Below are 24,121 nucleotides of genomic sequence, written 5' to 3' on the forward strand. Positions count from 1 at the left end.
AGCTGCCAAGGCACAGGCATGCCTAAAGTAGCTCCAGTTCCCCTCTTTTTTTTGTGGGTGCTTCTAAAACTTCCTCTTCCTCCTCTCAAACTCTTTGTTACAATGAGAAGGAGGTGACAATGTGTTAACTTTCTCCCAAGTTTGTCCTCTTCTGTGTGCTAAATGCCTCACAGCAGCACTGAACTGACACTTGGTTTTCTTTCTCTCTTTTCAGCCAGACAATGAAATCTCTTCAGACTGCAACCATGTAAGTATGGCTCTTGTTTTGTTCTGTTCTCTTCTGTTCTCTCTCCATCTGGGGCATTTCTACACCTCTCAGCCCTTTAGCAACCTCAGGTGCTCTGCATGGGTTTGATAGATAGCAAAAGGACAACCTTTGCAAGAAGCAGGATGTGTTTAGGGATCCACAGGGGTCCTGCAGCTGGTTCTGGGCAATCCCAGGCACTTACATAGGCTGGGCAGTGCTTGGCTTGAGAGCAGCCCTGGGGAGAGGGACTTGGGGGTGCTGATGGATGAGAAGCTCAGCAGGAGCCAGCAGTGTGCAGTGGCAGCCCAGAGAGCCAAGCAGAGCCTGGGCTGCAGCAGCAGCAGTGTGGGCAGCAGGGCCAGGGAGGGGATTCTGCCCCTCTGCTCTGCTCTGCTGAGAGCCCACCTGGAGTCCTGCATCCAGTGCTGGAGCCCCTGGGCCAAGAGGGCTGTGGAGATGCTGCAGAGTGTCCAGAGCAGGGGCAGGAGGATGCTGAGAGGCTGCAGCAGCTCTGCTGTGAGCACAGCCTGAAAGAGTTGGGGCTGTGCAGTCTGGAGAAGAGAAGGCTCTGAAGAGACCTTATTGTGGCCCTCCAGTGTCTGATGTGGGCTACAGGAAAGCTGGGGAGGGACTTTTTAGGGTGTTGGGGAGTGATAGGACTGGGGGGGAAGGGATCCAAGCTAGAGGAGGGCAGATTTAGATTAGATGTTAGGAAGAAGTTCTCCACTGTGAGAGTGGTGAGAGCCTGGCACAGGTCTCCCAGGGAGGAGTTTAAGGCCAGGCTGGATGTGGCTCTGAGCAGCTTGATCTAGTGTGAGGTGTCCCTGCCCATTTCAGATGGCAGAGATGCTGCTCTGAGAGCCACAGACATGTAAAGGCAGCCCAAGTTCAAACACATCAGAGACACAAACACAGCAGAGTTCAGGTGCTTGATGTAAGAGAAGTGGCCTGGGAACAGTTCTGGAAGCAAGCAGCCCCCAGCCCAAAGAGCCTCCACCAAGCCCTCTGCCATGGGAGGGTAGCTGCTCCCATTAACAGCCTGTCCTAAGTGACTGCTCTGTGGCCTGTCAGTGTCTGAAGGGGGCTGCAGGAAAGCTGGGGAGGGACTTCTGAGGGTGTCAGGCAGTGATAGGACTGAGGGGAATGGAAGCAAGCTGGAAATGGGAAGATTCAGAGTGGATGTTAGGAAGAAGTCCTTCAGGATGAGGGTGGTGAGAGCCTGGGAGGGGTTGCTGAGTGAGGTGGTGGAAGCCTCATCCCTGGAGGTGTTGAAGCCTCACCCCTGGAGGAGTTTAAGGGCAGGCTGGATGTGGCTCTGAGCAGCCTGATCTAGTGTGAGGTGTCCCTGCCCATGGCAGGGGCTTGGAACTGGCTGAGCCTTGAGGTCTCTTCCAGCCCTGACAATTCTGTGGTCAGCAGGAGGAAGGAAGGGCACAAAGGGACTTAGTGTCCTGTGTGAGGAGTGAGGCACTGCAAGAGGTTACCCCAGGGAGGCCATCTCTGCCCATGGGGAGGAGGTTGGAGTAGATGACCTCTAAGATCTCTTCCAATCAAAGCCATCCTGTAAGTCTCCCTGGAGGTGTTCAAGGCCAAGCTGGATGAGGCCTTGAGCAAGCTGAGCTGGTGGGAGGTGTCCCTGCCCATGGCAGGGGGGTTGGAACTGGATGAGTGTTGTGGTCCCTTTCCAACCCTGACTGGTTCTATGACTCTGGGATCTGTTGCTGAAGTTTGGAGCAGCATTTAGAGACATGGACCTGTTGGAGCAGGGCTGGAGGGGAGGCCAGAGCCAAGCAAGCACTCCACCAGCACCTGACCCAGTGTCTGGAGAGCACAGGCACAAGTGGATGGGAAAAAAGAGAGCAAGGAAAAGGTTTCCAAGCCCTTGGAAGCAGTGTTTGGAGAGCACAGGCACAACTGGATGGGAAGGAAATGAGCAAGGAAAAGGTTTCCAAGCCCTTGGAAGCAGTGTTTGGAGAGCAGAGACACAACTGGATGGGAAGGAAATGAGCAAGGAAAAGGTTTCCAAGCCCTTGGAACCAGTGTTTGGAGAGCAGAGACACAACTGGATGGGAAGGAAGAGAGCAAGGAAAAGGTTTCCAAGCCCTTGGAACCAGTGTTTGGAGAGCAGAGACACAACTGGATGGGAAGGAAGAGAGCAAGGAAAAGGTTTCAAGCCCTTGGAAGCAGTGTTTGGAGAGCAGAGACACAACTGGATGGGAAGGAAGAGAGCAAGGAAAAGGTTTCAAGCCCTTGGAAGCAGTGTTTGGAGAGCACAGGCACAACTGGATGGGAAGAGAGCAAGGAAAAGGTTTCCAAGCCCTTGGAAGCAGTGTTTGGAGAGCACAGGCACAACTGGATGGGAAGGAAATGAGCAAGGGAAAGGTTTCCAAGCCCTTGGAACCAGTGTTTGGAGAGCACAGGCACAACTGGATGGGAAAAAAGAGAGCAAGGAAAAGGTTTCCACGTCCTTGGAACCAGTGTTTGGAGAGCAGAGACACAACTGGATGGGAAGGAAATGAGCAAGGGAAAGGTTTCCAAGCCCTTGGAACCAGTGTTTGGAGAGCACAGGCACAACTGGATGGGAAGAGAGCAAGGGAAAGGTTTCCAAGGCCTTGGAACCAGTGTTTGGAGAGCAGAGACACAACTGGATGGGAAGGAAGAGAGCAAGGGAAAGGTTTCCAAGCCCTTGGAAGCAGTGTTTGGAGAGCAGAGACACAACTGGATGGGAAGGAAGAGAGCAAGGGAAAGGTTTCCAAGCCCTTGGAAGCAGTGTTTGGAGAGCTGCCCTGTGACAGGACAGAGAACAAGGGGCAGGAACCCAGAAGCTTTCCATCTCAACACAAAGGTGATGTGAGGGTGCTGGAGCCCTGGAGCAGCCTGCCAACAGAGGTTGTGGAGTCTCCTTCTCTAAAGACTTTCCAGACCTGCCTAGATGCCTTCCTGTGAGACCTGCCCTGCCTGACCCTGCTTTGGGCTGAGTGATCTGTGGAGGTCCCTTCCACCCCCTACCATTCTGAGTCTTTAAGCCACTGTGGAAACTTCAGAGTGAAAGATGCAGAGGTGCAGTTTTCCATGCTCAGAGGAGGAGAGGAACCCTCACCCCTGCTGTCCACTCAGGGGGTGGTTCCTGTGAGCACCACAATGTGCTCATTTTTGGGGGGAGGGGAAAGATGTGAGCAGTGCTGAATTTAAACTCCTCATTTCAGCTGTTGAAACCCTCTCTCTGTTGCTTTCACAGCTGCTAAAGCCTTCCACTGGCTCAGAAAATGCTGTGGGTGGGATATTTTTGAGGCAGTTTTGAACCACTTGGCTGGGTTTTAGAACAGATTTCCTCCCAGCACTGTGTGAACAAAGCTTTAGCCAGTTTCAGGCTGTCAAGATGACTCTTCAAATCCCAAGGCTCTACCAAAGAATAAATCATCAGCCCTAAGGTTGGTCTTAGGTTTCTCCTGACTTCTCTCCTTTGCTCTCTGTTCCAACAAATCATGGCAAGAGGCACCTGTGCAGCACTGCCTCCAGTTCAGGAGCCAGCCCCCAGCACAAGCAGTTGCCTGCCACAAGCAGCTTCTGGCACAGCTGGCAGCTCCTGGCATGGACAGAGTCACTCTGGTATGGGTCAAGAGCTGGATGGAGGGCTGGGATCAGAGAGTGGTGGTGAATGGTGCCACATCCAGCTGGCAGCTGGCACTGGTGGTGTGCACCAGGGATCAGTGCTGGGCACAGTCCTGGGCAATGTCTTCAGTGATGCTCTGGAGCAGGGCATTGAGTCCAGCAGCAGGGAGGCTGCAGATGGCAGCAAGCCAGGAGCAGCTGTGGAGCTGTTGGAGGGTAGAGAGCCCTGCAGAGGGACCTGGACAGGCTGCATGGGTGGGCAGAGGCCAAGGGGATGAGAGTGAAGAAGGCCAAGGGCAGGTTGTGCACTTTGGCCACAGCAGCCCCAAGCAGCAGTGCAGGCTGGGGCCAGAGGGGCTGAGAGCAGGCAGGCAGAGAGGGCCCTGGGGGTTGCTGTGAGAGAGCAGCTGCAGAGGAGGCAGCAGTGTGCCCAGGTGGGCAGCAGAGCCAGTGGCATCCTGGGCTGGCTGAGGAGCAGTGTGGGCAGCAGGAGAAGGGAGGTTCTTGTGCCCCTGTGCCCAGCCCTGCTCAGGCCAGCCCTGGAGTGCTGTGTCCAGTTCTGGGCTAAATTGCAGAGAGAAGTTGCAGTACTGGAAGGTGTCCACAGGAGGGCGACAAAGCTGTGAGGGGCCTGGAGCACAGCCCTGAGAGGAGAGGCTGAGGGAGCTGGGGGGGTGCAGCCTGCAGCAGAGGAGGCTCAGGGCAGAGCTCATTGCTGCCTGCAGCTGCCTGCAGGGAGGCTGTAGCCAGGTGGGGTTGGGCTCTGGTGCCAGGCAGGCAGCAGCAGCAGAAGGGGCCCCAGGCTGAAGCTGTGGCAGGGCAGGTGTGGGCTGGCTGTGAGGAGGAAGCTGCTGGCAGAGAGAGTGATTGGCACTGGCATGGGCTGCCCAGGGAGGTGGTGGAGTTGCTGTGGCTGGAGGGGTTGGAGCCAAGGCTGGCTGGGCACTGAGTACCATGGTGTGGTTGGTTCCTAGGGCTGGGTGCTAGGTTGGCCTGGCTGAGCTTGGAGCTCTCTTCCAAGCTGGTTGATTCTGTGGTTCTGTGGAGCTTCTGGAGCAGGTCCAGAGGACACCCTGAAGATGATTTGGAGCACCTCTGCTATGGGGACAGGCTGGGAGAGTTGGGGCTGTTCAGCCAGGGAGCCCTTGGAGCAGCATTTCAGTATCTGAAGTGGGCTACTACAGGAGGTTCTGGGATGGACTTTAGGCAATGACTGAGATGAGCAGCATGAGGGACAATGGCTTTGAGATGGGAGAAGGGAGACTGAGAGTGGAGATGAGGAAGCAATTGTTGGCAGAGAGGTCTGGGCTGGCTGTTAGAAGGAAGTTGTTGGCAGAGAGAGTGATTGGCATTGGAATGGGCTGCCCAGGGGGGTTGTGGCTGTCCCCTCTCTGCAGATGTTGAAGGCCAGGCTGGATGAGGCCTTGAACAACCTGTGCTGGTGAGAGGTGTCCCTGCCCATGGCAGAGGAGTTGGAACTGGATGATCTTTAAGGTCCTTCCCAAATCAAATCAATCATTCTATATTTACAAGTGAATCCCTCTGGGATCCTCTGGTTTTCCACCACCTCCTGTCATTTAACTCTTCACAGCCCCAAAAGCATGCCACAAGGTGTGGAAGACAAAGCAGTTGACTGATGTTAAGTTCTCTCTGGGTGTGCTGCCACCTTGGAGGTGATGTAAAGCAGCTTCCCTTGTCTACCAGCATGGTTTTGTGTTCTCCTGGTCTAGTGCTTTATGTAGGATTGAAACTCCTCTACAAGGTTTGGCCAAACCTTTTTATCTGGCTGATAGTAGTTGGGTTTTGGCACAAGGGCAACTCTCTGGCTTTAGATTCATCTCTAAAGCTCTTTAATCTGCTTTATGGATGGCAAATGTTGAAATAACACTGAAGTTCATAGAATGGAAGGGAGCACAAGGAGCAGGCAGTGCCAACCCCTGCCATGCCCAGGGACACCCTACCCTAGAGCAGGCTGCACACAGCCTCAGCCAGCCTGGCCTCAAACACCTCCAGCCATGGGGCCTCAACCCCCTCCCTGGGCAACCCATTCCAGCCTCTCACCACTCTCCTGCTCAGCAACTTCCTCCTCCCCTCCAGCCTCACTCTCCCCACCTCCAGCTTTGCTCCAGCCCCCCCACTCCTGCCACTCCCTCACAGCCTCCAAAGTCCCTCCCCAGCTTTTTTGCAGCCCCCTGCAGATGCTGCAAGGCCACCAGAAGGTGCCCTGGGAGCCTCCTCTGCTGCAGCCTGCACAGCCCCAACTCTTTCAGGCTGTGCTCACAGCAGAGCTGCTGCAGCCTCTCAGCATCCTCCTGGCCCTGCTCTGGACACTCTGCAGCATCTCCACAGCCCTCTTGTGCCAGGGGCTCCAGCACTGGATGCAGGACTCCAGGTGGGCTCTGTGCAGAGCACAGCAGAGGGGCAGAATCCCCTCCCTGGCCCTGCTGCCCACACTGCTGCTGCTGCAGCCCAGGCTCTGCTTGGCTCTCTGGGCTGCAAGTGCACACTGCTGGCTCCTGCTGAGCTTCTCCTCCAGCAGCACCCCCAAGTGCCTCTGCTCAGGGCTGCTCTCCAGCCTGGCACTGCCCAGCCTGCATTGATGCTTGCCATTACCTCCACCCAGCTGCAGCACCTTGCCCTTGGCCTTGCTGAAGCTCCTGAGCTTGGCTTGTGCCCACCTCTGCAGCCTGCCCAGGTGCCTCTGGCTGCCATCCCTGCCCTGCAGCCTGCCTGCTGCAGCACACAGCTTGGTGTGGGCAGCAAACCTGCTGAGGCTGCACTCAGTGCCTCTGTGCATGGCACTCAAAGATGCTAACCAAGCCTGGTGCCAGGACTGATCCCTGAGGCACTCCACTTGTCCCTGGCCTGCACAGGTTCTTGGAGGAGAGCAGATGAGCTAACAGAGCTTTTCTTGGGGGAGGTGAATGTGCTGAGTTCTGACTCTCTCAACCTGCATTCTTTTCTCTGGGGTGCCTCAGGAGGACATCTGAGCTCTGGGTATATTTGCAGGGTGGGGCTTAGCCAAGATTGATTCCTTGCAGAATGACCCAAAGCATTGAGGCTCCTACATGAGCTAATCCCTGGCTCCTAGAAGAACAGTCATCCTTCCTGAGGCATCTAATCCCTAATTCATCATTGTGTTTAGCTGGAGAGACAACATTCCAGAGGTTTGAAATCTCTCTGCATCCAAAATCAGAGAATCACTAAAAGTTAGGAGTTGGAAGTGACCTCAAAAGCTCATCCAATCCAACCCCCCTTGATTAAAATCAAACCCAGAGGGGTCAACTCAGCAAGGAAAAATCCCAACTGCCCTCCACTTGGCTTTGGAAGAAGTCACTTGGAAGCATCACAGAGTGTCAGGGGTTGGAAGGGACCTCCAAAGCTCATCCAGTCCAATCCCCCTGCCAGAGCAGGGTCACACAGGGACACATGCAGGAGAGGAGGAACACATCCCTCCAGAGAGGGATGCTCCACAGCCCCCCTGGGCAGCCTGTCCCAGAGTTCTGTCACCCTCACAGGGGAAACAAATTCCTCCTCCTGTTCCCGTGGAGCTTCCTATGCCTCAGCTCCCATGCATGGATCCTTGTGCTGTGGTTGGGCATCAGCCAGCAGAGCCTGGCCCCAGCCTCTGGGCACTCAGCCTGCACAGCTTCATCAACATCAATGAGGTCACCTCTCAGGCTCCTCCTCTCCAAGCTGAAAAGCCTCAGCTCCCTCAGGCTCTCCTCCTCAGGAAGATGTTTCACTGCCCTCAGTATCTTTGTGGCTCTCTGCTGGACTCTCTCAAGCAGTTCCCTGAGGAGGAACTGCTTAAACTGAGGAGCCCAGAACTGGATACAATACTCCAGATGTGAGCTCAGCAGGACAGAGTAGAGAAGGAGGAGAACCTCTTTAGACCTACTCCCCACAGCCTTTCTCATCCACCCCAGGGTGCCCTTGGCCTTCTTGGCCTCCAGAGCACATTGCTGGCTGATGATCAGCCTTCCATGCTGTCTAGTTGCTGCCCCTCACAGAAGTGGCCAAGGTGCCTCCTGCATTGCCTCCTGCCTTTCTTGTTGGGCTTTTAGTGGGTTTTCAGTGTGAAATCTGCATGGCCACAGAAGGAAGTGACCAAGGTGCCTCCTGCATTGCCTCCTGCCTTTCTTGTTGGGCTTTCAGTAGGTTTTCAGTGTGAAATCTGCAGGGTCACAGAAGGAAGTGACCAAGGTGCCTCCTGCATTGCCTCCTGCCTTTCTTGTTAGGCTTTTAGTAGGTTTTCAGTGTGAAATCTGCAGGGCCACAGAAGGAAGTGGCCAAGGTGCCTCCTGCATTGCCTCCTGCCTTTCTTGTTAGGCTTTTAGTAGCTTTTCAGTGTGAAATCTGAAGGACCAGAGAAAGAAGTGGCCAAGGTGCCTCCTGCATTGCCTCCTGCCTGTCTTGTTAGGCTTTCAGTAGGCTTTCAGCATGGAATCTGCAGGGCCACAGAAGGAAGTGGCCAAGGTGCCTCCTGCATTGCCTCCTGCATTGCCTCCTGCCTTTCTTATTGGGCTTTTAGTAGCTTTTCAGTGTGAAATCTGCAGGGCCAGAGAAAGAAGTGACCAAGGTGCCTCCTGCATTGCCTCCTGCCTTTCTTATTGGGCTTTCAGTAGCTTTTCAGCATGGAATCTGCAGGGCCACAGAAGGAAGTGACCAAGGTGCCTCCTGCATTGCCTCCTGCCTTTCTTGTTGGGCTTTCAGTAGGTTTTAAGTGTGAAATCTGCAGGGCCACAGAAGGAAGTGACCAAGGTGCCTCCTGCATTGCCTCCTGCCTTTCTTGTTGGGCTTTCAGTAGGTTTTAAGTATGAAATCTGCAGGGCCACAGAAGGAAGTGACCAAAGTGCCTCCTGCATTGCCTCCTGCCTTTCTTGTTGGGCTTTCAGTAGGTTTTAAGTATGAAATCTGCATGGCCACAGAAGGAAGTGGCCAAGGTGCCACCTGCATTGCCTCCTGCCTTTCTTGTTGGGCTTTCAGTAGCTTTTCAGTGTGAAATCTGCATGGCCACAGAAGGAAGTGACCAAGGTGCCTCCTGCATTGCCTCCTGCCTTTCTTGTTGGGCTTTCAGTAGGTTTTAAGTGTGAAATCTGCAGGGCCACAGAAGGAAGTGACCAAAGTGCCTCCTGCATTGCCTCCTGCCTTTCTTGTTGGGCTTTCAGTAGGTTTTAAGTATGAAATCTGCAGGGCCACAGAAGGAAGTGACCAAAGTGCCTCCTGCATTGCCTCCTGCCTTTCTTGTTAGGCTTTCAGTAGGTTTTCAGCATGGAATCTGCTCACCCTGAGGACCTGTTGGATCCTTTGCACAAGGCAGACCAGACACAGCGTGGCAGAGTGTGGTGGGCTAAAGCCCCCTGCTCAATGTGCAGCAGGTAGCAGGTTGCAGCTGGCCTTGGTTTAATCCCTTCAGTTACAAAATTGCCTTCATTAGATGTATTTCCTTTGCATGAGTCAGCCCACTGGCCTTAGGAAGGAGGTTTTTGCCAGCCTGGATGAGTTCAGGAGGAGAAAATGATTGCAGAAATGAAGGGACAAAGTTGTTGTCAAGGAGACTTTGCAGTGATTGTTACACTGGAGGAAGATGTTGATGCAGATGGGGAGGAGGAGGAGGAGGGGGAAATGTTTCAGTCTTTTCTGAAGCAAAATATTTGTCATTCTCCACCAGAAGTCCTTTAACCTCTTGTCCACAATTTCTCTCTCCCTCCAGCTCTTGTGGAACTACAAACTGAACCTGACAACAGATCCTAAGTTTGAATCCGTGGCCAGAGAAGTCTGCAAGTCCACTATTGCAGAGGTAAGAGAGGAAGAGAGTGAGGCCATGGTTCTGACTGCAGCACTGAAGCCTCTTTGCCTTCCTTTGTGACACTGAAGTGGTGTGCAGATCATGTTTGGGGAAGCTGCAGGCTTACAGAGCAAATTGCTGGATGTAATTAATTTGATATGCATCTGGGTCGGGCCAATCCCAGGCACAAACCCAGGCTGGCTGCAGAGTGGGTTGAGAGCAGCCCTAAAGAAAAAGCCTGGGTAGGGTGGGGGGGTGTTGGGTGCTGTGGAGCTCCCCAGGAGCCAGCAATGCCCTCATGCAGCCCAGCAGGCAGCTGTGTGCTGGCTGCAGCCAGAGGAGTGTGGGCAGCAGGGCAAGAGAGGGGATTGTGCCCCTTGGCTCTGCTTAGACCTCACCTCTAATCCAGCCTCCAGCTCTGCTGTCTCCAGCAGAAGGAGGGCACAAAGCTGCTGGAGTGAGGCCACAAAGATGATCCAAGGGCTGGAGCAGCTCTGCTGTGAGCACTGCTGAGGGAGCTGAGGGTGTTCAGCCTGGGGAGAAGGCTCCAGGGGGACCTTGGAGCTGCCTTCCAATAGCTGAAGGGGTCCTGCAGGAAGGCTGCAGAGAGGCTTTCCATAAGGGTGTCTAGGGACAGGCCAAGGGAGAATGGTTTGGAGCTGAGGCAGAGCAGGGTTAGAGTGGAGCTGAGGATGGTGAGAGACTGGAACAGGATGCCCAGAGAGGCTGTGGGGTCAACTGGGTCCTCTTCCTTTGAGGCTCAATGTTTAGTTACTCCAAGCAGACTGTTAGGGGCATTCTCTTTTCAGGGTGCAGTAGAGTTCTCTGAACTACAGGGTCACAGAATGTTAGAGCCCCAACTCTCTCAGCCTGTCCTCAGAGCAGAGCTGCTGCAGCCCTCTCAGCAACTTGGTGGCCTCCTCTGGACTGGCTCCAACAGTTCCATGTCCTTCTCATGTTGGGGGTGCTCCAGAACTGCACCCAGGACTCCAGGTGGGGTCTCAGAAGAGCAAAGTCTCAGCCTGGACACAGCAGCAGACAGGAATGGGATTTAGGGCCTGAGGGCAGACTGAGGGAGTTGAAGTTCAACCTGGAGAAGTCTCCAGGGAGGCTTTCTGGTGGCCTTTCAGGACTGAGGCTGAGAAGGAAAATGGAAACAGAGTTTTGAGCAGGGCCCCTGTTGGGACAGGCCAAGAGGTGATGGTTTGAACTGAAAGAGGGAGATGCAGAGTGGAGGGAAGGGAGAAATGTTTGCCACTGAGGGTGGGGAGAGCCTGGCCCAGGTTGCCCAGAGAGGTGGAAGATGCCCCATCCCTGGACCCATTCCAGGTCAGGTTGGTTTGGGCTGTGAGCAGCCTGCTCTAGTTGCAGCTGTCCTTGTTGAGTGCAGGAGGGTTGGGCTGGGTGAGCTTGAAAGGTCTCTCCCCACCCAAACCATTCAGTGCCTCTTGCAAACACAGCTTGGACAGCTGAGCTGCCACTTCAGCACAGTGAGCTCTGACACTGTTCTGGGTGCTGCTCTCACCCAACCCTTTAGCTCTTGCTGAGCATTGCTCAGATCCCCTCTGGGGCTGCTCTTCTGCAGGCTCTCAGCCTCAGGGCTCTCAGCCTTTGCTCCTCACAGAGCTGCCCCAGGCCCCTCAGCAGCTTTGCAGCCCCTGCTGGACTCTCCTCAGCAAATCCCTGTAATTCCAGTCCCTTTTGTTTCCAGCATAAAGATTCCAGGCTGGCAGTTGAGAAGTGATGAAAGGGTTCCCTTAGCACTGCCCTTGCTTGGTGTCTGAACCTGCCTGTCCTATCCATCACCATGGAGATGGATGAGCCCTTCAGTGCTTGATCAGGAGCACATCAGTGATGGAATCAACTCAAGCCATGTACCTGCTGCTGGAAGGGCTGTCACTGCTGAGCTGCTCTGGCTGCCTGTCACACATGCTTTCAGCATCAGCCTGCCTGAGGTTTGCAGCTTGCTCCTGAGCAGGGAATACTGATGCTGGGCAAGGATTTCACCTGGGGCTCCTCAGGGTTAAAATCATAGAAGCCTGCAGTGGTTTAGATTGGAAGAGGTCATCTGCTCCAACCACATTGCCATAGGCAGGGACACCTCTCAACTAGATTTGGTTACTCAAAGCCTCATCCAGCCTGGCCCTGAACACCTCCAAGGAGGAGACAGCCACAACCTCCCTGGGTAACCCATTCCAGAGTCTCACCACCCTCCTACTGAAGAACTTCTTCCTCAGCTCCACTCTAACCCTGCTCTGCCTCAGCTTCAAACCCTTCTCCCCTTGTCCTGTCTCTAAACACCCTAATGCAAAGTCTCTCTGCAGCCTTCCTGCAGGGATCACTTCAGGTATTGGAAGCCATCTCTAAGGACTCCCTTTGAGTCTTCTCCTCGCCAGGCTGCACAGCCTCAGCTCCCTCAGCCTGTCCTCACAGCAGAGCTGCTCCAGCCCTTCAGTCATCCTTGATGCCTCCTCTGGACTTGCTCCATCAGAACTTGTGTTGTTACTGAGGGCAACCTCAGTACTCCTTGGAGCAAGACATTGCACTGCCTCTGTTGTAGGATTCCTCAGGGAACATCCTTAGCCATGTTTTCCCCTTCCTTTGGACAGAGGCTGTCAGAGCCACCAGTATCTTTTCCTTCCAGAGGTGACATTTTGCCTTTTCCTGTCTACTCCTCTGAGCAGCTCAGGCTGTGATTTGTGAGTCCCTGGCACCAGGCTTGGTCAGCATCTCTGTAGGTGCCATGGACAGGGGCACTGAGTGCAGCCTCGACAGGTTTGCTGCCCACACCAAGCTGTGTGCTGCAGCAGGCAGGCTGCAGGGCAGGGATGGCAGCCAGAGGCACCTGGGCAGGCTGCAGAGGTGGGCACAAGCCAAGCTCAGGAGCTGCAACAAGACCAAGGGCAAGGTGCTGCAGCTGGGTGGAGGCAATGGCAAGCACCAATGCAGGCTGGGCAGTGCCAAGCTGCAGAGCAGCCCTGAGCAGAGGGACTTGGGGGTGCTGCTGGAGGAGAAGCTCAGCAGGAGCCAGCAGTGTGCACTTGCAGCCCAGAGAGCCAAGCAGAGGCTGGGCTGCAGCAGCAGCAGTGTGGGCAGCAGGGCCAGGGAGGGGATTCTGCCCCTCTGCTCTGCTCTGCTGAGAGCCCACCTGGAGTCCTGCATCCAGCTCTGGAGCCCCTGGCACAAGAGGGCTGTGGAGATGCTGGAGAGTGTCCAGAGCAGGGCCAGGAGGATGCTGAGAGGCTGCAGCAGCTCTGCTGTGAGCACAGCCTGAAAGAGTTGGGGCTGTGCAGGCTGGAGCAGAGGAGGCTCCCAGGTGACCTTCTGGTGGCCTTGCAGCATCTGCAGGGGGCTGCAAAAAAGCTGGGGAGGGACTTTGGAGGCTGTGAGGGAGTGGCAGGAGTGGGGGGGCTGGAGCAAAGCTGGAGGTGGGGAGAGTGAGGCTGGAGGGGAGGAGGAAGTTGTTGAGCAGGAGAGTGGTGAGAGGCTGGAATGGGTTGCCCAGGGAGGGGCTTGAGGCCCCATGGCTGGAGGTGTTTGAGGCCAGGCTGGCTGAGGCTGTGTGCAGCCTGCTCTAGGGTAGGGTGTCCCTGGGCATGGCAGGGGGTTGGAACTGGCTGCTCCTTGTGCTCCCTTCCAACTCTGACTGATGCTATGATTCTGTGCATTGGGTCCCTGTCTGTTCCTGTCCACTGCTCCTCAGCCCCTGCCCAGCTCTCAGCTTTCCTTAGCCCTGCCTTGGAGTTATTTCACATCAGTCAGTGAATCCCTGGAGGTCTTCAAGAAAAGCCTGGATGAGGCACTCAGTGCCATGGTCTGGTTGATTGGCTAGGGCTGGGTGCTAGGTTGGACTGGATGATCTTGGAGGTCTCTTCCAACCTGCTTGATTCTGTGATTCTACACTCAGTCCCCATAAGTGCCTGATCAAAGGGAGTTGAAGGGAGGATTCTCCTTTGGGACTAATCTTCAGCTTCCAGCAAGTTCTAAACAATTCACTAAATATTGGGTTGCCTTTTTGAAATCATTCTTTGCTTTGAGCCAAAATGTTCTGGTTTATGAGGTCAGGTAGGTAGAGGGGAGACAAGGTGGGGGGAGAGGCTTGTCCAGCTCTGATTGAGGTTTGTTGTCCTGTGCTCAGCTTGCTAAATAAAGCTTTGTCAAAGGAGCATTTGTTTTTTATCCCCCTTCCAAATCCACTTGATGGCAGAGGGTTACTTTTCAATGTGATTATTGTGAAAGATGATTATTGAGCCAAGAGAGTTTCTAATCCTCAAGGTCACTGCGTTGGCTTCCTTCAGCTCCTGCCACGCACACACTTGAGCTGTTTCTTTGCCTTTCTGAGTGCCTTTTAAAGCAGTCTGACTTCAAATCAGGCTCAAGCCTGGGAGGGTTTCTTTGCTGTCAGATTTGGAAGCTACAGATGAAAGTTTCTTATTCATAGAATCACAGAATCAAGCAGGTTGGAAGAGACCTCCAAGTCCAGCCTAGCACCCAGCCCTAGCCAGTCAAGCAGACCATGGCACTAAGTGCCTCATCCAGGCTTTGCTTCAACACCTCCAGGGGTGGTGACTCCACCACCTCCCTGGGCAGCCCATTCCAATGCCAATCACTCTCTCTGCCAACAACTTCCTCCTAACATCCAGCCTAGACCTCCCCTGGCACAACTTGAGACTGTCCCCCCTTCTTTTATTGGTGGTTGCCTGGCAGCAGAGCCCAACCCCACCTGGCTACTATGTCCCTTCAGGTAGTTTTAGACAGCAATGAGGTCCCCCCTGAGTGGTGGTGAATGGTGCCACATCCAGCTGGCAGCTGTCACTGGTGGTGTCCCTCAGGGGTCAGTGCTGGGCCCCATCCTCTTTAACATCTTCATAGATGATCTGGATGAGGGCATGGAGTCAGGCATCAGCAAGTGTGCAGATGACACCAAGCTGGGGGCAGATGTGGCTGGGTTGGAGGGCAGAAGGGCTTTGCAGCAGGACCTTGACCACCTGGACAGATGGGCAGAGTCCAAGGGGATGGGGTTCAATAGCTCCAAGTGCAGGGTGCTGCACTTTGGCCACAACAACCCCATGCAGAGATACAGGCTGGGGTCAGAGTGGCTGAGAGCAGCCAGACAGAAAGGGATCTGGGGGTGCTGATTGATACCCACCTGAACATGAGCCAGCAGTGTGCCCAGGTGGCCAAGAGAGCCAGTGGCATCCTGGCCTGCATCAGGAATGGTGTGGCCAGCAGGAGCAGGGAGGTCATTCTGCCCCTGTACTCTGCACTGGTTAGACCACACCTTGAGTGCTGTGTTCAGTTCTGGGCCCCCCAGTTTAGGAGGGACATTGAGATGCTTGAGTGTGTCCAGAGAAGGGCGATGAGGCTGGGGAGAGGCCTTGAGCACAGCCCTACGAGGAGAGGCTGAGGGAGCTGGGATTGGTTAGCCTGGAGAAGAGGAGGCTCAGGGGAGACCTTATTGCTGTCTACAACTACCTGAGGGGTGGCTGTGGCCAGGAGGAGGTTGCTCTCTTCTCTCAGGTGGCCAGCGCCAGAACAAGAGGACACAGCCTCAGGCTGTGCCAGGGGAGATTTAGGCTGGAGGTGAGGAGAAAGTTCTTCACTGAGAGAGTCATTGGACACTGGAATGGGCTGCCCAGGGAGGTGGTGGAGTCGCCGTCCCTGGAGCTGTTCAAGGCAGGATTGGACGTGGCACTTGGTGCCATGGTCTGGCCTTGAGCTCTGTGCTAAAGGGTTGGACTTGGTGATCTGTGAGGTCTCTTCCAACCTTGGGGATACTGCGAAATTCAGCAGCCACGACCCAACTGCTGATGTGTTTTGTGGTTTGGTTTGATTCTTCTTTTCCAACAGATCAAAGAATGTGCAGATGAACCAGTGGGGAAAGGTTTCTTGGTGTCCTGTTTGGTGGATCACAGAGGGAACATCACAGAGTACCAGTGCCATCAGTACATCACTAAAATGACAGCCATCATCTTCAGCGACTACCGCTTGATCTGCGGCTTCATGGATGACTGCAAGGCTGACATCAACCTCCTCAAATGTGGCAGCATTCGACCTGGAGAAAAGGTATCCAGAGAGCCTCCAGATGCTCAAGAGGTTTGGGGAAGTCATTTGCTTCTCTTCAGGCTCTGCAGTTGCTTTCTTGTTGAGCTGGCACCCGAGGTAACGCCCGGAGCAGCCCAGCCGCGGTCTGCCCAGGGGATGCGGCTTAGTCGTGGTGGCTTAGCAGTAGTGGTGGTGGGGTTGGGGTGATCAGGGTGAGGGGTTGGGCTTGGTGAGTCAGAGGTTCAGAGAATCACAGGGTGTCAGGGGCTGAAAGGGATCTCCAAAGCTCATCCAGTCCAACCCTCTGGCCAGAGCAGGATCACCGAGAGCAGATCACACAGGAACTCATCCAGAGAGGTTTTGGATGTCTCCAGAGAGGGAGACTCCACACCCACCCTGGGCAGCCTGTTCTGGAGTTCTGCATCACACAGGAACTCATCCAGAGTGGTGTTGGATATCTCCAGAGAGGGAGACTCCACACCCACCCTGGGCAGCCTGTTCCTGGAGTTCTGCATCACACAGGAACTCATCCAGAGAGGTTTTGGATGTCTCCAGAGAGGGAGACTCCACACCCACCCTGGGCAGCCTGTTCTGGAGTTCTGCATCACACAGGAACTCATCCAGAGAGGTTTTGGATGTCTCCAGAGAGGGAGACTCCACACCCACCCTGGGCAGCCTGATCTGGAGTTCTACATCACACAGGAACACATCCAGAGAGGTTTTGGATGTCTCCAGAGAGGGAGACTCCACACTCACCCTGGGCAGCCTGATCTGGTGCTGCTGACACCAAGCTGGGAGGCTTGGCTGAGACAGCTGCAGGCTGTGTGGCCATCCAGAGAGACCTGGGCAGGCTGAGAGCTGGGCACAGAGGAGCCAAATGAAGTTCAACAAGGACAAGTGCAGAGTCCTGCCATCTGGGGAGGAATAATGAACTGCACCAGTACAGGCTGGGAGGTGACTGCTGGAGAGCAGCCCTGTGGAGAGGGACCTGGGGGTGCTGGTGGAGAACATCCATGGCACAGCAATGTGCCCTTGTGGCCAAGAAGGCCAATGGGATCCTGGGGTGTATTAGGCAGAGTGTGTCCAGCAGAGCAAGGGAGGTTCTCCTCTCCCTCTACTCTGCCCTGGTGAGACCTCATCTTGAGTACTGTGTTCAGTTCTGGGCTCCCCAGTTGCAGAGGGACAGGGATCTGCTGCAGAGAGTCCAGCAGAGGGCCATGAGGATGATGAGGGGACTGGAGGGCATGGCTGGTGAGGAGAGGCTGAGGGACCTGGGGCTGCTTAGTCTGGAGAAGAGAAGACTGAGAGGGGATTGGATAAATGTATGCAAGTATCTGAGGGCTGGGGGTCAGGAGGGGGGGACAGGCTCTGCTCACTGCTGCCTGGGGTAGGACAAGCAGCAGTGGGTGTAAGTTGCAGCAAAAGAGGTTCTGCCTCAACACAAGGGGGAACTTCTTTACTGTAGGTGTCCCAGAGCCCTGGCACAGGCTGCCCAGGGAGGTTGTGGAGTCTCCTTCTCTGGAGCCTTTCCAGGCCTGTCTGGATGTGTTCCTCTGTGACCTGTGCCAGATTGTATTGCCCTGCTCTGGCAGGGGGGTTGGACTCAGTGATCTCTCTGAATCCCTTCCAACCCTTAACATCCTGTGAGCCTATAGCCTTATAGCACAGGCCAGTGCCAGGGAGGTCCTCAGACTGCTGTGACCTGTGCTGGAACCTTTGCTGCTTTCTCAGGCTGTAGTTGATGGAGTGATAAAGTTGAACAAGACCTCTAAGGTCATCGAGACAGACCTCGTTGCTCTCTACAGCTACCAGAAAAGAGATGAGAGTGAGGCTGGAGCTGGCCTCTTCTCCCAAGTGACTAAGGCCAGGCCAAGAGGAAATGGCCTCCAGCTGCACCAGGGGAGGTTTAGGTTGGATATTAGGAATCTTTTTGCTTGCCAGAGTGGTCAGGGATTGGCACAGGCTGCCCAGAGAGGTGGTGGTGGTGGTGGAGTCTCCATGCCTGAAGGTGTGGCCATGGCACTTGGGGGCATGTTTGAATGGCCTTGCTTGGTGTCTTGGGTTCAAATGCAAGTTCCCAGAGACTCTTATAAATTTGGTAGACCCAATGACAATTTATAGAATTTATAGAGTTTATAGAGTGCCCTCCCCTCCTCCCCCTCTTTTCCCCAAAAGACAGGGAGAGAGATAAAAGGTAGGGACACCCCAATAAATCAATCTCACTCGATTTGGAAGTTAAAAAGGAAAAGTTTAACAATAACTTAGAAAAAAAAGGGATTGGAGGTAGGGGAGTTTACAAAGGATGAGGAAGGGAAAACAGCAAAATACAAAACAGGGATGGATACAACCCGAGTGTGTGATGGTGTCTCTGCCTCGTGGCTGGTATACAGTATCAGTGTGTGTGTGCGGTCATGAACGCAGGTAGGGAGAAAGAGGGCGAAAAGAGGAAGAGACAGGAGAACTCCTGTCTTTTATACCACAGGAAGTGGGGGGAGTGGGCTAACCATCACCTGGAGTGTGGCCCACCCCTGAGGAGGGGCCAAGACCCCTAGGGTCAGGTTCAGGGTCACTCCCCCAGGAGTGTTAACCCTATACATTCCACCCCTTGGTTAGACCACTTCCACCTTCCTAAGAACAGTCTTCTTCTCCAAAGATGGGAAAAGTGTCCATGGGTTAAGAGTTCGTGAAGTCCTTCTTGGTCCCCGGCTGTATCCCAAGGCGATGTGTTCCTCTGGTCCGGTGCAGGTTGCTGAGATGTGAGCAGGGCAGGAACGGAAGAAAAGTCAGTGAATCAGGAATAGTTCTTGTTGGTACTCAGGAAAAGAGTCTTTTCCCTCTGCGAAGAAAACATCAGGAACAGTCTCTTCATGTCTGGCATCAGGGGAACAGGTGTAGATGAGATGGCTGTAGACATCCTCTGGAGGGAAATCAGGAACAGTCTCTCACTGCAGGGCATCAGTGACGAATCAGATGCAGGGTTCTGGTTGGACGCCGTGGTGTGATGCGATGCTGTAGGACTCTGGATAGCTGCTGCTGTCATGTAGGTTCTGTTGGACGCCGTGTAGTGGTGAGGGTATAACTACAAAAACAACTTGTAACCCCTTATGAACTATGATACAAGTATTGCACAACTATGATACAACTATTATACAACTATAATACAAGATAACCTGAAAGTATCTGGAACACATGGAATCAACTCTGAGATTTCAAAACCTTTTCAGCTAAAGAGAGGTTTCTCTGAGGGACACACTCGATAACACCAGTTTCCATCATCACCCAGTATGTGTGACCAGGACCCTCTGCAGATACCACCCCTTTGATAGGTTTTCCCCCACCAGAGGCAGGAGCAACCCACACGGTCTTTCCCAGTAGATTCCTTTCACAGACTACAGGAACTCCATCTCCCTCAACTATGGGCAGTAGGGCAGACTGAGCAGGACCAGCTCTGTTAACTGATCCCCTGCTATTCACCAGCCAAGTGGCTTCTGCAAGGTGCTTCTCCCAGTTTCTGAGAGTTCCACCTCCCATAGCCTTCAGGGTGGTTTTCAGCAGACCATTGTGTCGCTCAATCTTTCCTGCAGCTTGTGGGTAGTATGGGATGTGATAAACCCATTCTATCCCATGCTCTTTTGCCCAGTTGCTTACAAGGTGGTTCTTGAAATGGGTCCCATTGTCTGACTCAATTCTCTCTGGGGTTCCGTGTCTCCACAGGATGTGGCTCTGCAGGCCCAGAATGGTGTTACGGGCAGTAGCATGAGGTACTGGGTAGGTTTCCAGCCACCCCGTGCTTCCCTCCACCATGGTTAACACATACTGCTTGCCACTACGAGACCGAGGCAGAGTGATGTAATCAATCTGCCAGGCCTCCCCATACCTGTACTTTGACCACCTTCCCCCGTACCACAAAGGCTTCATGCGCTTGGCTTGCTTTATGGTGGCACAGATGTCACATTCATGGATAACCTGAGTTATGGCCTCCATGGATATGTCCACGGACCTGTCTCGGGCCCATTGGTATGTGGCATCTCTTCCTTGGTGACCAGAAGAGTCATGTGCCCACCGAGCTAAGAACAGTTCACCTTTGTGCTTCCAGTCCAGGTCAATCTGGCAGATGTGGGCAGCCTGGTCAGCTTGGTGGTTATGCTGCTGCTCTTCAGTGGCTCTGCTCTTTGGGATGTGAGCACTGATGTGTCGGATTTTAACTGGTAGTTTGTCCAGGCGTGCAGAAATGTCTTGCCAGAGATCAGCAGCCCAAATAGGCTTCCCTTTTCTCTGCCAATCATTTCTCTTCCACTCCTTCAGCCACCCCCATAAGGCATTTGCTACCATCCATGAGTCGGTGTAGATGTATAGCATTGGCCACTGCTCTCGTTCTGCAATGTCCAGGGCCAGCTGGATGGCTTTCACCTCAGCATACTGGCTGGATTCACCTTCTCCATCCCTTGCCTCTGCAACCCTGCGTGTGGGGTTCCAGACGGCAGCCTTCCATCTTCGCTTGCTGCCTACCAGGCGGCAGGATCCATCTGTGAAGAGAGCATATGCCTTTTCCTCCTCAGGAAGGTCACTGTATGGGGGGGCTTCCTCGGCACGGGTCACTGCCTTCTCTTCTGCTGGCTTTCCAAAGTCAGTGCCCTCTGGCCAGTTGGTGATGACCTCCACAATGCCTGGATGCTCGAGAGTCCCCATCCTAGCCCTCTGAGTTATCAGAGCCATCCACTTACTCCAAGTGGCATCTGTGGCATGGTGCGGAGTCGAACCCTTCCCTTTAAACATCCAAGTCAGGACTGGAAGCCTTGGAGCTAAAAGGAGTGGTGACTCCGTCCCAATCACCTCAGAGGCAGCTCTGACTCCCTCATAGGCAGCTAGGATTTCTTTCTCTATGGGGGTATACTTGGTCTCTGAGCCTTTGTACGCCTTGCTCCAGAACCCGAGTGGGCGGCCTCTTGTCTCATCAGGAGCTTTCTGCCATAGGCTCCAGCTAGGACCATTCTCACCGGCTGCTGTGTAGAGAATGTTCTTGATCTCTGGGCCGGTTCGAACTGGTCCCAAGGCCATGGCATGGACCATCTCTCGTTTGATCTGGTCAAATGCCACCTGCTGCTCAGGTCCCCACTCAAAGTTATTTCTCTTTCTTGTAACGTCAAAGAGGGGTTTCACAATTTGACTGTACCCGGGAATGTGCATCTTCCAAAAGCCCACAAACCCCAGGAAGGATTGTGTCTCCTTCCGGTTAGTGGGTTCCACCATAGTGGCCACTTTATTCACCACATCCATAGGGATGTGGCGTCGGCCATCCTGCCATCGAACTCCCAGGAACTGGATCTCTCTGGCAGGCCCTTTCACTTTGCTTCTCTTAATGGCAAAACCAGCATCCAACAGGATATTAATGATCTTCTCACCCTTCTGGAAGACCTCCTCTGCTGTCTCACCCCATACAATGATGTCATCGATGTACTGCAGATGTTCCGGAGCGCCACCCTTCTCCAGTGCAGTCTGGATGATGCTGTGGCAGATTGTAGGGCTGTGCTTCCACCCTTGAGGCAGTCTGTTCCAGTGGTACTGGACTCCTCTCCAGGTGAAGGCAAACTGTGGCCTACATTCTTCTGCAATGGGGATGGAGAAGAAAGCATTAGCAATGTCAATTGTGGCATACCATTTGGCCTCCTTTGTTTCCAGTTCATACTGCAGCTCCAACATGTCAGGCACGGCTGCGCTGATTGGAGGAGTCACTTCGTTCAGGCCTCGGAAATCCACCGTGAGTCTCCACTCCCCTGTCTCCTTTCGCACTGGCCATATCGGGCTGTTGAAGGGCGAGTGGCTCTTGCTGATGACAAGCTGCTGCTCCAGGCGGCGAATCAGCTGCTGTATGGGTAGCAGGGAGTCTCTGTTGGTGCGGTATTGCCTGCGATGAACTACACGAGAAGCAATAGGTAACTTGACATCTTCCACCTTGTGGGTACCAACCACGGAAGGGTCATCTGACAAGCCAGGCATGATAGACAGCTGCTCTTTGTCTGCAGTCTCTACAGCTGCTATGCCAAATGCCCACTTGTTCCCCTTCGGATCTTTAAAGTACCCTTCCCGGAGAAAGTCGATCCCCAGGATGCAAGGTGCATCAGGGCCAGTTACTATGGAGTGCTTCTCCCACACATTCCCGGTGAGGCTTATCTCAGCCTGCAGCACAGTCAACTCCTGAGACCCCCCTGTGACTCCTGCAATTGTAACAGTATCTGTCCCCCTGTGGCTGGAGGGGATCAGAGTGCATTGGGCACCGGTGTCTACCAACGCTCTGTACTTCTCGGCTTCAGAAGTGCCAGGCCATTTCACAAACACGTCCCAATATACTCTGTTATCCCTGGCCTCCGCCTGGCTGGAGACAGGGCACCTCTAATTCTGAGCAGTGTGACTGCATGAGGCACATGGACCTGAGTTACTGGCTTCACCACCCCTTGAGCGAGAGCGCTGCCTGCGGGACACTGGGGCAACCCCTCTTCTGGAGGAGTTATTCCCTGTGTTTGTCCCCTGCAGTTCCCTTACCCTGGCTGATAGAGCTGAGGTGGGCTGGCCATGCCATCTATCCATGTTTTCCCCATGGTCACACAGTGTTCTCCAGAGTGACCCCCTGTGTGTACCCTGTCTGCTCTGGGCTGGTCTCCTGCGGGGAGGAGGAGGAGCACGGCGGCGTGTGTTCCTTACAGCTGAGACTTGCACCCATTCTGAAGGTGAGGAGCAGTCATCCTCTGCCTTCTGCATTTCAGAGAAAAAGGCTTTCAGCTCGTTCATTTCTTGGGTGAGGGTCTCTACAGTGGCAATTAAGGTTTTCCTCGACAAACTGTCTTCAAACTGTCTCAGGTCATTCACAAACTCCCTGATTGTGGGAAGGTTGTTGGGGTCTCTGCCCAGCAGCAGTGCTCCCAATGTGGGGGCATATGTGGAAGGGGCACACTGAGTCAGTTTCTTTAAGAGGGCTGGCTTCATGCGGACATCATCAGGGTCCGAGGGCCTCTGGTCGGCTCCATAAATTATCTCTTGAACCGCCATTTGCCTCAGGTATGAGATCCCCTGTTCCATATCTGTCCATCTAAGGGGATGGAAAATCATGTCATCCTTAGTCGGGTACCTGTACCTCACAGCTATCAGAAGCCTGGCCCAAAGTGAGTGGGTACCATCGAGCCTTCCCAGCTCCTTATCCACACCTCCATCCCTCGACAAGGATCCCAGCTGCTTCGCCTCCCTGTGATCTAGGTCCACTGTTTCTGCTCCTGCATCCCAGCATTTCAAAAGCCAGGCTAAAAGGGACTGTCCGTTTGCCCTTGCATACTCCTGCCTTATGTGCCTGATTTCCTTTCTGGGCGTGGAGCTGATAAGGATCACTCCATTATCAGGTCCATTTCCAGCTGGTTGCTGTTGCTGGGGGGTGCTGGTTCCCGAAGAGGTCCCTTGCCCTGGATCGGTATCTGCGGGAGGGTTTTGATTTGATCTTGCTGGCCGCGTCGTAATTGGTGCTAGGTGAAGGGGGCTGGGCTGAGGGGGCAGGGTCCGGGGGGCTGCCCTGGGCGGGACCGGAGGCGGAGTTCGGGGCGGAGCCGCGCTAGGGGCGGTCTGCCCGGTCTGCCCTGTCGCCCATCCCCCGCAGCTGCAGCTGGGGCAGTGAGGACTACCCCTCCCCCTAAGCACCCTAATGGCGGCGCCCACTCGATATTTCCACGTGTCCCAGTTCACCGCTATCTTATTAATTCCCAAACCCACATTTACACACAGTGAAATAACAGCTATCCAGTACCATTTTTCCCCCAAAATATCTGGAGCTTCTGTGCTCCAATGCATATACTCAGATTGATTCCATGTTCCAGAAACATTTCTAAACACAGTGATATTACTAACAGAATTCAGGAAATAGGCATAGACTCGGGCAGGCAAATGCTTAGAATATTCCCAGAGCATATCAATGACAATCCAGAAGACATGGTAACTTATAAACTTTAACAGCCAGCCCCACAACAGCCATGCAAAAGCGTTAATGATTAAGACTTTCAGAATATCCATTTTTTAACTTCCAAATCTTCTCTGAAAGAATTCTTTCTACCTAGCCCCACGTTGAGACGCCAAATAAATTGTCTTGGGTTCAAATGCAAGTTCCCAGAGACTCTTATAAATTTGGTAGACCCAATGACAATTTATAGAATTTATAGAGTTTATAGAGTGCCCTCCCCTCCTCCCCCTCTTTTCCCCAAAAGACAGGGAGAGAGATAAAAGGTAGGGACACCCCAATAAATCAATCTCACTCGATTTGGAAGTTAAAAAGGAAAAGTTTAACAATAACTTAGAAAAAAAAGGGATTGGAGGTAGGGGAGTTTACAAAGGATGAGGAAGGGAAAACAGCAAAATACAAAACAGGGATGGATACAACCCGAGTGTGTGAT

General features: G+C 53.8%; 1 protein-coding gene across 1 annotated transcript in view; it reads left to right on the forward strand.

Moving 5' to 3' along the window:
* Positions 1–24,121, forward strand: part of GLG1 (golgi glycoprotein 1) — a 139,123-nt gene that overhangs the window by 50,283 nt on the left and 64,719 nt on the right. Inside the window, exons 2-4 of the mRNA XM_064160520.1 lie at positions 215–247; positions 9,576–9,662; positions 15,501–15,716. Of these exons, the coding sequence (XP_064016590.1) occupies positions 215–247; positions 9,576–9,662; positions 15,501–15,716 (336 nt within the window). The remainder of the gene's footprint in view (positions 1–214; positions 248–9,575; positions 9,663–15,500; positions 15,717–24,121) is intronic.

Source organism: Pogoniulus pusillus, chromosome 20 (genome assembly GCF_015220805.1).
Source record: "Pogoniulus pusillus isolate bPogPus1 chromosome 20, bPogPus1.pri, whole genome shotgun sequence".
Classification (NCBI taxonomy): domain Eukaryota; kingdom Metazoa; phylum Chordata; class Aves; order Piciformes; family Lybiidae; genus Pogoniulus; species Pogoniulus pusillus.